Genomic DNA, 12,950 nt, shown 5'->3' with positions numbered 1-12,950 from the left:
AGTTTTGGGCAGGGATCCTTCATCAGGATATGTCATCCTGATGAATGTACCTCAGCTCCCTCTGGTGCCCCTCCTCCTTCCCCTTCTCCCGTGGTCCACTCTCCTCTCCTATCAGATTCATTCTTCTTCAGCCCTTTACCTCTCCCAGCTTTTCACTTCATTCCATCTCCCCCACCCACCCACCAGCTAGTAGTCCTTCCTCTCCCCTTTCCTTCTTATACTGGCCTCTGCCCCTTTCCTTTCCAGTCCTGATCAAGAATCTCAATCTGAAAAGTCGACTGTTTATTCCCCTCCATAGATGCTGTCTGACCTGCTGAGTTCCTCCAGCATTTCATGTGTGTTGCTATAAGAGTACTATACAGTTGTGTTGCTGATTTGGGCAGCGTTATACTGTACAACTAAATCTCAGTTAATAGTCTCTGTGTTTCCTGCTATACAGTTTTAAATGTGTCTAGGGTAGAAGTTCATCCTTGGTCACATGTGTCATATGTAGCACTTGTAAAATGCTTTGAACAAGATTAAAAGTTCAAAGTATGTATATATTATACAACCTTGAGATTTGTCTTCTAACAAAGCCATGAAAGTCAGCCATGAAACAAAGAAACCCAAAAGAACCCATTAAAAAAGACCGTCAAACACCCAATATGCAGAGAGAGAGAAATAACAAACTATGAAAACAATAACCATAAGCAAATCCGCAAGAAGTTGTAAACACAAAATAATCGGCAGACGCTGGGGTCAAAGCAACACTCACAACACGCTGGAGGAACTCAACAGGTCGGGCAGCATCCGTGGAGTGAAATAGGGATATGCCCTCTTCCCCAGCTGCCTATCACCTCCCTCATTGTTCAGCCTCCTTCTACTACCCATTGTGTTTTCCCCTATTCTTTCTTCACCTTTCCTGCCTATCCCCTCCCTGCCTCCCCTCCCCTACCCCTTGATCTTCCCCCTTACTGGTTTTTCACCTAGAACCTACCAGCCTTCTCCTTCCCACCCTCCCCCCACCTTCTTTATAGGGCCTCTGCCCCTTCCCTCTACAGTCCTGACGAAGGGTTCTGGCCCGAAATGTTGACTCACCGTTTCCACAGATGCTGCCCGACCTGCTGAGTTCCTCCAGCGCGTTGTGAGTGTCCGCAAGAAGTCCACAAGGAGAGACTGAGACCCATAGTTCAGCACAGAGCCAAATGTTTAGCACCTAAAACTGATGAGGAATATATACCCCAGGGGTGACATTACCATGAATTATAATGTAAATTCTGTATTGCGGAGGTGGTGACTTGCAGGGGAGCTGTTGTATGGAGCCTTGCGTAAAAGAAGCCATTGCAATATTGGCTGAATTGGGAGTCTCCCATGTTCCTCAGGCTGCGCCATCTTTTCCTGTATTTGCTGTACATCAGCTGGCCTTGAGAAAGTGATGGTGAACAACCTTCTTGAGCTGCTGACTCTGTGAGGTGAGGGTACTCCCGAAGATCAGTGGAGTAGGGACATTCAGATCCAGACCCTGCTGCGTTGAAGATCATTAGATCATTAATGTGCTGTTTGTGACATGTATATAAACTGGCCGCTGCGTCTTACTGTGTAACATGTTTTGCACTGAAAAATAAAGTTATTCTTTGGTTAGAGTGCACTATGTGAATGTATGGGTTAACATTAGCTTTATTTGTCACACGTACAACAAACTATCAAAAATACAGTGAAATAAATGTTTCATTTGTGTCAAATCAAGTCAGCGAGGACTGCGCTGGGCAGCCCGCGAGTGTCACCACGTTTCCAGCACCAGCAGAGCGTGCCCACATCTCGCTAACCCTAAGCTGTGAGTTTTTGGAACGTGGGAGGAAACTGGAGCTGACGGAGGAAAGTGTTGCAGTCACGGGCAGAACGTACAAACTCCTCACAGACAGCTGCGGAAATTGACTCCCCGTTGACGGTCGCAGGCGCTGTAAAGCGATGCGCCACCGTGCTGCCCCGTGATCACATGAAAAGGTGAGAAATAACCACAAAAGCATTGTTCCGTTCCTTCTTTTACTCCGTACTCTGATTCCTTTATGCAAGAGCTCTGTTCCAAGTCTCAGACATGACCCCTACGCTTAGTTCTCCCTGAAACAAAGTTCTTAGGTCCTTTGATGTGTTCTAAGTGATGAACATTCATAAACATACACAGGACGTAGAAACTAGAACAATACAGGCCCTTCAACCCACGATGATGTGCTGACTTTTTAACTTAAGATTAGGCACTTGCAGCAGTAGCTCTGAAAGGGAGGATCAATGGACACCGTACAAACAACTGTGCGGCCAATGTCTACTGACAAAATCGTCAAAGTGGGATGCTTTGTTAGCACCTCAAAATCCTGAATGATCAGCTTCTGAACCATTGTGGATAACTTCACTCACCACAACTCTGAACTGATTCCGCAACCAACACACATTCAAGGACTCCGACACACATATTCTCAGTTTTATTTGTTCTTCCCTCTTACATAGGCCTCCATTTTTCTATCATTTGTGCATCTAAGAGCACATCTCCTGGTTAAGCTACTTTATATTTTCTGTTACACGTTGTACATGAACTCTTAATTATTTTTGCTTACCTAGTGGTCTACAGTTACTTCCTGCCCGTTACATCGCTGGTGTTTAGGGCAGCAATGAAGGTCCTCCATCTCTGTGTGTATAGAAGAATTTTTCATTGCTGTTTATTCTTTTTGACCCTACCGAGAACCAAAGCACAAGACCCTGACGCCAGCAAACATAGCTCTCTGGATCATTGAGGCACACAACCTTCCAAACCATGTTAAAGTTGTAACCCTCTTGGAGGGCTCTACAGTTAGAAGGACTGTAAATTTTTGGAGCACAGATTCTCCTGAATTGGAGGGAAAAGGTCACTGTCCTCAGAGTTCCTGGTATCGAGTCAGAGAGTCTCCATCGTGACCTCTTCATTGCTAAAAACAACTGAAAAATTCAGTGTGCTCTCTCTGTAACCAATTTGTGAGCCAAGAAATATCCAGATAAAACAACCGCTTTTCTTGAAAAATCATCAACTTTACAGAGTAGCTGTAAGTTATTTGCTAACTCCCAACCACCGGAATTTATTTTTGGTTCTAGCGTAGCTTAGTTAAATTGTTTACACACTAATCTATCTGGAATTGAAGGTAGTAGAATTTGTTTCTGATCTATGTTGAGTTGTTTACCTGAATTTATTCTTTATTTTGCATTTCATTCAATTACAGTAGGCCTTCAGAGGATATGGGTTAAGGGTGAAGGGGGAAAAGTTTAAAGGGAACATTGGCGGGGGGCTTCTTCACACAGAGAGTGGTGGGAGTGCGGAATGAGCTGCCAGACAAGGTGGTAAATGTGGGTTCTTTTTTAACATTTAAGAATAAATTGGACAGGTACATGGATGGGAGGTGTATGGAGGGATGTGGTCCATGTGCAGGTCAGTGGGACTAGGCAGAAAATGGTTTGGCACAGCCAAGAAGGGCCAGAAGGCCTATTGCTGTGCTGTAGTTTCTATGGTTTCTATGACTGCTCAGCCCTCAGCACTAATCTCCATCATGGCACTTACCTCTGCAAGTGACAAAAGTGTTACACCTGCCCATTCACCTTCTCCCTCACCTCCATTCAGGGCCCCAAACAATCCTTCCAGGTGAGGCAACATTTGCACCTCCAAACGCTACTCAGCTCAGGACGTCGGAGTTCAGAGTTCAGTTCGGGCGCCGTCAGTAAGAGGACTGTCCGTTCTCCCTGTGACCGTGTGGGTTTCCTCCCATAGTTCAAAGACGTACTGGTTGGTAGGTTAGTTGGTCATTGTAAATTGCCCTGTTATTAGGTTAGGGATAAATAGGTGGGTTGCTGGGCAGCGTGGCTTGTTGGGCCGGAAGGAGCTGTCCTGCACGGCTTCTCTAAATAATAAACCTTCTGGGGTCAAACACTGTGTCCCGTACTCCTGATGCAGCCTCCTCCATGTTGGTGAGACCTCGTCGTAAACTGGGGAACCGCTTCATCGAGGACCTCCGCTCCATCCGCCAAAAGTGAAACTTCCCGGTGGCCAGACATTTTAATTCCCATCCCCACTCCAACAAGATGAGGCCACCCTCTGGTTGAAGGAGCAACACTCTATATTCCGTTTGGGTAGCTACCAACCCAATGGTATGAATATTGATTTCTCCTTCCAGTTAAAAAAAGTTTCTGCCCCCTCCCCCCTTCTTCTATTTCCCAGTCTGGCCTCTTACCTTTTCTCACCTGCCTATCACCTCCCCCTGGGTCCCCTCCTCCTTCCCTTTCTCCTATGTTCCGCTCTCCTCTCCTATCAGATTCCTTCCTCTCCAGCTCTTTATGTTTCCCACCCGCCTGGCTTCACTTATCATCGCTATCCTCCCCTCCTTTTTATTCTGGCATCTTCCCCATTTCGAGCACCTCCGCTCCGTCCACCACAACAGACAGGATCTCCCAGTAGCCACCCACTTCAACTCTGCTTCCCATTCCCATTCAGATATGTCCATACATGGCCTCCTCTACTGACATGACGAGGCTAAACTCAGGTTGGAGGAGCAACACCTCATATACTGTCTAGGTAGTCTCCAGCCCTTGGTATGAACATAGAATTCTCCAACTTCCGGTACTTCCCTCCCCCTCCCTTCCTCTATCCCTATTTCACTCTGCCCCCTCCCGCAGCTGCCTATCACCTCCCTCATGGTTCCACCTCCTTCTACTACCCATTGTGTTTTCCCCTATTCCTTCTTCACCTTTCCTGCCTATCACCTCCCCACTTCCCCTCCCCCATCCCTTTATCTTTCCCCTTACTGGTTTTTCACCTGGTACCTACCAGCCTTCTCCTTCCCACCCTCACCCCACCTTCTTTATAGGGCCTCTGCCCCTTCCCTCTACAGTCCTGACGAAGGCTTCCGGCCCCAAACGTCGACTCATCGTTTCCATGGATGCTGCCTAACCTGCTGAGTTCCTCCAGCGTGTTGTGAGTGTTGCTCTTCCCCATTTCTTTCTAGTCCAGAAAAAGGATCTCAGCCTGACTATTTATGTATTTCCATCGATGCTTCCTGACCTGCCGAGTTCCTTCAGCGTTTTCTGTGAATCGTTCTGGATGTTACCTCATTACCAGCTTCACACCCCTACTCCACTCTTTACTCAAGGGACAGATGCAAGGCTCGATACAAGCTTTTTTTCATACTTAAGAGTAAATTTATTATCAAAGTTTATATATCATGCCATATAATAACTTGAGATAATTTTCTTACTGGCATTTACAGGAAAATAAAAAAATACAATAGAATTTATGGAAAACTATGCATTAACACACAAAGACCAACAAACAACCAAAGTGCAAAAGAAGACAAATTGTGCAAATAAAAGATAAATAATACAGAGAGCATGAGTTGTAGAGTCCTGGAAAATGAGTGTGTTAGTTGTGGAATCAGTTCAGAGTTGTGCTGAGTCAAGTTTTCCAAGTTGGTTCAGGGGTCTGATGGTGATTTCTCAGGATTTTGATGTGATCACTCTGCACCAACCCATCCCACTTTGACCATTTTGTCATCGAACATTGCCCAAGTCTAGTTGTTCATACAGCATCCATTGATCCCCCCACTAAGGGATTGCTCCATGAGTCTTTTTCACATAGTTATGTTTCATCAGGGACACGCTCACCCAAAGCTCTAGGGAAAATTGCTAATGGCAGGATCCTTAGCTGTGTGGAGGAACAGAGGTATTTGGGGTTCACGCTCATAGATGCCTCAAATTTTCAAGCAAGTTGATCAGGTGGTTAAGAAGGCGTATAGTGTGTTGGTCTTCATTGGTCAGAAATTTGAGTTCAGGAGCCACAAGGTAATGTTGCAGCTCTATCAAACTCTGGTTATTGTGTTCAGTTCATTATAGGAAGGATGGAGAAGATTTAGAGACAGTGCAGAGGAGATTTACAACAACGTTGCCTGGATTAGAGAGCATGTTTTATGAGGTTAGGTTACGTGAGTGAGGGCTTTTCTCTTTGAAGTGAAGGAGGATGTGAGGAGACTTGATGGAGGTGTACAAGATGATAAGAGGTATAGATCGAGTACAGCCAGAGACTTTCTCTCAGGATGGAAACGGCTCCAAATGGCTTCATCTTAAAATTAAGCCCCCTCGTATTAGCCATTTCTGCTCTGGGAAAAAGTCCTAGTTGTCCACTCTATCTATGCCTCCTATCATCTTATACACCTCTATCAAGTCTCCTCACATCCTTCACTCCAAAGAGAAAAGTCCTAGTTTGCTCAATCTATCGTCTTAAAACATGCTCTCTAATCCAGCCGGCATCCTCTGCACCCTCTCTAAAGCTTCCACATCCTTCCTATAATAGGGGGACGAGAACTGAACACAATACAGGTCTGGTCCTACCAGAGCTTTACATTATCTCGCAGCTCTTGAACTCAATCCCCCTAACTAATGAAGACCAATACACTATACATCTTCTTAATCACCCTATCAACTTGCGTAGGGACTTGGAGGGATCTAGGGACGTGGACTCTTAAGACCCCTCTGTTAAGACCATAAAGCATAGGAGCAGAATTAGGCCATTTGGCCCATTGAGTCTGCTCCGCTATTCCATCATGGCTGATCCCGGATCCCACGTAAACCTTATACCTGCCTTCTTGCCATAACCTTTGATATTCTGACCAATCAGGAAACTATCAATTTTCATAGACATAGAACATAGAACATAGAATAGTACAGCACAGTACAGGCCTTTCGGCCCACAATGTTGTGCTGACCCTCAAACCCTGCCTCCCATATAAGCCCCCACCTTAGATTCCTCCATATACCTGTCTAAAATATACCCATATTCGCTTTAAATATACCCACGGTCTTGGCCCCCACAGCTGTCTGTGGCAGAGCATTCCACAGATTCACTACTCTCTGGCAGTGTGTTCTCCTGCCATTAACTCTGCCTTGAAGTCCCATCTTCCCAATTGTATCTCTTCACACTTTTCCAGGTTGGACACCATCTGCCACTTCCCAGCCCTGCCCTGCATTGTATCATTGGCCTTTTGTAACCTATAGCAACCTCCTACACGATCCAGAGCACCACCAGCCTTCATTTCAGATGGGTCTTGGATTATGAGTTCAGGATGAGAATTAGTACGAAACTTCTCTAGTCCTGAAAGTACAGCTCCAGCAGCAACCTTTCGTCAATGTTCACTTCAGACAGGAGTGCCCGACCTTTTTTATACCATGCACTAATACCATTGAGCAAGGGGTCCATGGACCCAGGTTGGGAACCCTGACTGGATTTTTATGCTTAAGATTGAAGGGTATAGTAAAGACTCACAAGGATGATACTGGGCCTGGGGTGCTAGAGTTATAATGAGAGGTGGGCTAGCTGGAGCTTTTCTTCCCCAGAGTGTAGGAGACTGAGGGGTGACTTTACAGAGGTAGATGGAATCATGAGGGGCATAGATAAAGTGAATGTTCACAGTCTTTTACCCAGGGTAGGGGAGTCTAAAACAGATTTAAAGTGAGGGGGGCAAGATTTAAAAGGGGCCCAAAGGGCAACTTGTTCACACAGAGGATGGCGAATGTATGGAACAACGTGGTAGAGACATGCATGTTGAGGACATTTGGACAGGTACATGGAGAAGAAAGGTTAGCGATGAGAGCGAAACGCATACAAATACACCAGGCAACGTAGGCATAAATACAAGAGATTATATATATAATTTATTGATTGAATAGGCCCTTCCAGCCACAGTGGACTGTGTGGGAGGAAACCCGCGCGATCACGGGCAGAACACGCACAAGCGTACAGCGGCGGGAAATGAACCAGGGCATCCGTACTGTAAAGGCGTTGTGCTAATGTTGCCGTGTCTCACACACACACACACGGTGCTGGAGGAACTCAGCAGGCCAGGCAGCATCTATGGAGCGGAATAAACCCTTCGTCCGAAACGTTCTTCTTCCCCAGTGTGGATGCTGCCTGACCTGCTGAGTTCCTCCAGCATTTTGTGCGTGTGGGCGTAGCTCAGGTAGGCACGGACAAGATGGGCCGAATGACCTGTTTCCCCACTGTATAACTTTAGGACTTGGAAAGAAACAAATGCAAAGCCAATCTTTCAGCCGCTTCCTCGCGGTTCTCGACCGAATGATGCAATGCCGAGGATCTGCTGCAAAGCCCACCTAACTTGGTAGCAGGAATCTCCTGTTTTGCTCTCTATCCATTGGTGAACGGCAAGCAAGGTGGGCGGGCTCTGGCTGCGACTCTCAACGCCATTGGCGGGTGCGGCTGTGGGCCGGTAGCAGGCTTGGTTGCTCCGAGCCACGTTGACCTGAGGAGTTACCGGGGAGGGTCGGCACAGCCTGCGGCTTGGGGGGCTTGAAGCGCGCCGTTCAGCCGCTGTCCTGTTGCCACCGGGACTGGCCGAGTCCATCCGAGGCATTGCTCCTTGAGGAGGCTCCAGAGGATGAGTGTTGGGTTCATTGGAGCGGGCCAGCTGGCCTTCGCCCTGGCTCGTGGATTCACGGCCGCAGGTGAGTGCAAGGCACAGCTCCAATTTCCCTGGTAGATCTGGGATGAGCTGATCCATAGAGAAGTTTCATGTTAACCAGTTTACTATTTCCTCATTCCCAGTTCTATCAGTACCATGTCCAAAAAGAACAGTAATAACTTCTCCCAGTACAATTCAGACACAGGTAACGTTGTTCTCTCTTTAAAACACACGGGTCCACTGAGGTCCGAACATCTTCTGGGCTCTGACCCTGACTTCCATCTCGCTTCCATTGTTCGGGCCACCTGAACCCCTCTGTCTCTCCTATCTCTCACCCATCCCTTTTTACGATTTTTGCTTCCTCGCCCGTTGTCTCTTTGTCCTCTTCATATCTTCTGCACCTTAAATCAGTCTCTCGTATTCTGTCACTTGACCGCCATCTCTCCTTCCACTGTGTTTCTGGCCATCATTCTTCCCAAACAGTCTGTGGACACCATCATCGAGTCCTCCACCATCTCTCGCTCTGTCCCTCAGCACTATAAACCCCCATTCCCACCCTGTACCTAACCACCTCTTAGTCATAGAACCCACATCCACCATTTCTGCTAGCAGCTCATTCCACCCTCTGAGTGAAGAAGTTCCCGTCATATTCCCCTAAAACATTTCACCTTTCACCCTTAACCTACGACTTCTAGTCTCACCCTACCTCAGAAGAAAAAGCCTGCTTGCATTTACCCTATCTGGATCCTTCAAATTTGGATACCTATCACATCTGCCCTACGCTCAGTCCTCTACCGGAAAGTCCTAGTCTATTCAACATTTCCCTATAACTCAAGTCCTCAAGATTTGGCCACATCCTTGTAAATTTTCTCACTATTCTTTCAAGCTTATTGATACCTTTCTGTCGGTAGGAGACCCCGACTGCACACAATACTCCAAATTAGGTACCATCAGTGTCTTCTACAGCTCCAACGTAACATCCAACTGCTGTACTCAATACTTTGATTTATCAAGGCAAGCTCCCATTACAATCCTATCTTCCTATGACACCATTTTGAAGGAATTGTGGATCTGTATTCCCAGACCACTATGTTCTACCGCACTCCTCAGTGCCCTACCATTCACTGTTTAGGTCCTGCCCTGGTTTGTCCTCCCAAAGTGCAGCACCTCACACTTGTCTGCATTAAATTCCATCTGCCGCTGTTGCTGTAATAATGTTAACACTAACCGCTAAACTCCCCTTGAATTAAACTGGCGCCCACCTCCCTTGGCCCACTATGCAGCTTCTCAGCCCCCTGTTAGTCTATTTCTGCCTGGATTTCTCAGTGGATCAGATTTTAAGTCTTTAACTATAAATAACCCATTTATACGGTGTTGCACAGGTGTCTGCCTCCTTTCAGCTCTCCACTGCTGTGATTTTCATGGTTGGTGCATTCCCTGTCTCTGCAGATGGCCCTACAACATCACTGATAGCAGAATATTCCTATTTCCTTGTAAATTGCTACTCCTTTTTAGTAATTCTGTTCAAACCACTTCAGTGTTCAGTAATTACTCCTGGTTTTTCCATTCAGCTTGGCAGCTTGCTCTCTTTCAGAAGTTTGCTTACAACAAGGGCGCTGTTGTGGCAAACACGTCAACGTAAGACAGAGGAGCAGAATTAGGCCGTTCAGCCCATCGAGTCTGCTCTGCCATTTGATCATGACTGATTCATTAATGTTCTCAACCCTATTCAAACTTCAGAAGTTCAAAGTAACGTATTATCAAAGTACTACCTCGAGATTCATTTTCTTGCAGATATTCACAATAGATACAATAGAATCAATGAAAAGCTACACACAAAGATTGACGAACAACCAATGTACAAGACAAACTGCTAATACAGAAAAAAAACAATAATAATAAATAAGTAAATAAATAATACTGGGAACATGAGTTACAGAGTCCTTGAAAGTGTCTTCTCCCTGGAACCATTGAGACTTTTACTAATCAAGAAGATATCAACTACCAAGTTAAATATACCCAATGACTTGGCCTCCACAGCCATCTTTAGCAATGAATTCCACAGATTCACTACCGTCCATCTAAAGAAATTCCTCCTCATCTCTGTTCTGAAGGGGCATCATTCTGTTCTGAGGCTGTGCTTTGAGCTATTGGGAATGGTAAAGATTTGGTTGAAAAGAAAGGTTTATGATAAAAAAAATGGTTTAGGGCATTGTGCTTTTTTTGCTGTTTTGAGACGGCTGGCAGTTCAGGAATGTCTGTGTGACAACAGTAGTTAAACTTCAAAAGTAATTAAGTCATTAGAGGATGTAGCAGCTTTTCTAACAAATCAATGCCACTGCTGACGACCTAGCATTGGTTGTGTTCCTTGTTATGACCTGCCCGCCAATCAAACCAATAAAAATATTCCAAAAGTCAAAGAAATATATTTGATCTTTTATTAACAACTAGCGAAGTCTACCATCTTGAAGCTATGCAATTAAGTGTAGTTAAGCGTTGTTATGCGGTCAACAAAAGATAATGACACCCAACAGTTCCCCAGAACCAAACTGCCCAGAATAAAACACAAACATGTAACTTAGTCCTTTGCTTTTACCGCACCCCCAGCCACGTGACTAACTACCATAATAAACCCGCAACGCAGAATGCAATGCAGATAGAAAGCAGATGGCTCCTACAGAGGGGGCATGCTTGCCTTTCATTGGGGGGGGTAGGCTGACCGCTCCTCACTGTACATAAACGACTTCTCCGTGGAGAGAGATCGGAGCACCAGGTCTCTGGGAGTGTGCGTAACAAATGATCTCTGCTGGTCCCTCAACACAACCTCTTTAGCCATGAAAGGTCAGCAATATCTCCACTTCCTGAGGAGATTGAGGATCTCCCCCCCCCCCCCAACCATTCTAACAATTTTCACAGGAGCGCCATTGAGAGTGTCCAACTGCATCACCGTCTGGTATGGGAATTGCAAGGCATCTGACTGCAAGATCCTACAAAGGATTGTGAGGACTGCTGAGAAGATGAGCGGGATCTCTCTTCCACCTATCTGAAATATTTACCAGGAGTGCTGCGTGGACAGGGCCCTTAGCAATGGCAATAATCCCTCTCATTCATCCAACAATCTCTTTGACCCAATACACTCAGGTAGGAGGTACAGTAGCATTAGGACAAGGACTGTTAGGATGGGAAACGGCTTCATCCCCCCAGATTGTGAGACCCTGCCACCACCCAGGTCTCATCACGTACGTGTGTACTGTTTACTTTTTGATTTGTGTCGTAAAAGCACCTTGTAATGTTCTGATGAAGGATCCTGACCCGAAATATTGACTGTTTATTAATTTCCACAGATGCTGCCTGACCTGCTGAGTTCCTCCAGCATTTTGTTTGTGTGGCATCTTATTATATATTAATTTATTTGTGGTAATATTACCTTTGTGTTGTGTGAGTTAAATATACTGTGTTGTGCACCTTAAGGCTGATTTATACTTGTGCGTACCAGCCTACGCAAGTGGGCTACGCCGTTGTGAGCATTTATACTTGTGTGTTGCTGTGTCTACGTTGCTCTGCAATTCGGGGGCACACCTACCAGTACACGGCTTCATGATCATGGTAGTCTTTCTCGGGGTAAACAAGTTTAAAGCGAGTGTCTTTTTTTGTAAAAGTGAAATGTGCCCTCCATAATTTCGGAGGTCTATAAAGCTTTATGGAAAGCATTGTAGCCAGAGTTCCTTCCCTGCCCTTCAGTTGCCCAATGGGAAGCTATTGCAGCGTAGGAGGAAATGCGATGCTACCAAGCAGACCAAACCCAGCTGTTGTGGTCTGCGTTGCCGCGACGCGTAGTTACATTTTGGGAGAGGTGCGCGTCAGGCTACGGCGTAGGGATCCACGTAGGCACTGCGTAGGGTTCGTGGCTATGCCGTACCTACAGCGTCGATTTGACGCACAAGTATAAATCAGCCTTTAGTCTGGAGGAATGTTGCTTTGTTTTGGCGGTATACATGTGTACAGTAAACTTGAACTTAAAATCAAGCTGTTGTTTTTCACCTGAGGTTGTGTGAGACTCAAACTAGAGGTCATAGGTTAAGGGTGAAAGGTACAATGTTTAAGGGGAACCCAGGAGGGGGAGCTCCTTCATTTGGTAGTGGTACGAGTGTGGAACAAGCTGTCAGCGGAAGTGGTGGATTTAAGTACGTGAGTGGGAGGAGTATGGAAAGCTAAGGTTCAGATGCAGGTCGATGGGACCAGGTAGAATAACAGTTCAGCACTGACCTGATGGGCCAAAGGGCCTCTTTCTGTGCTGTAGTGTTCTATGACTCTAAGAATCATTGCTTGGAAAACGTTGGCTGCCAATTGTACTCGTCTCCTAATGTTTGGTTCCACTAAAGATGTTGGAGTTGATTGTACCAATGCTCCTTATATAGGCATCCGTTAGTCTTGTGAGATCATGGATTTGCGCCTTGGAAGGTTTCCAGGGTGCAGGCCTGGGCAAGGTTG

At 46.0% G+C, this 12,950-nt stretch overlaps 1 protein-coding gene across 1 annotated transcript in view; it reads left to right on the top strand.

Moving 5' to 3' along the window:
- Positions 1–8,235: 8,235 nt before the first annotated feature.
- Positions 8,236–12,950, top strand: part of LOC140187307 (pyrroline-5-carboxylate reductase 1, mitochondrial-like) — a 30,384-nt gene continuing 25,669 nt past the window's right edge. The window contains exon 1 of the mRNA XM_072242472.1: positions 8,236–8,502. Within this exon, the coding sequence (XP_072098573.1) occupies positions 8,436–8,502 (67 nt within the window). The 5' untranslated portion in view covers positions 8,236–8,435. The remainder of the gene's footprint in view (positions 8,503–12,950) is intronic.

Source organism: Mobula birostris, chromosome 24 (genome assembly GCF_030028105.1).
Source record: "Mobula birostris isolate sMobBir1 chromosome 24, sMobBir1.hap1, whole genome shotgun sequence".
In the NCBI taxonomy this organism is placed as follows: domain Eukaryota; kingdom Metazoa; phylum Chordata; class Chondrichthyes; order Myliobatiformes; family Myliobatidae; genus Mobula; species Mobula birostris.
This window is presented reverse-complemented; position numbering and strand designations above follow the sequence as displayed.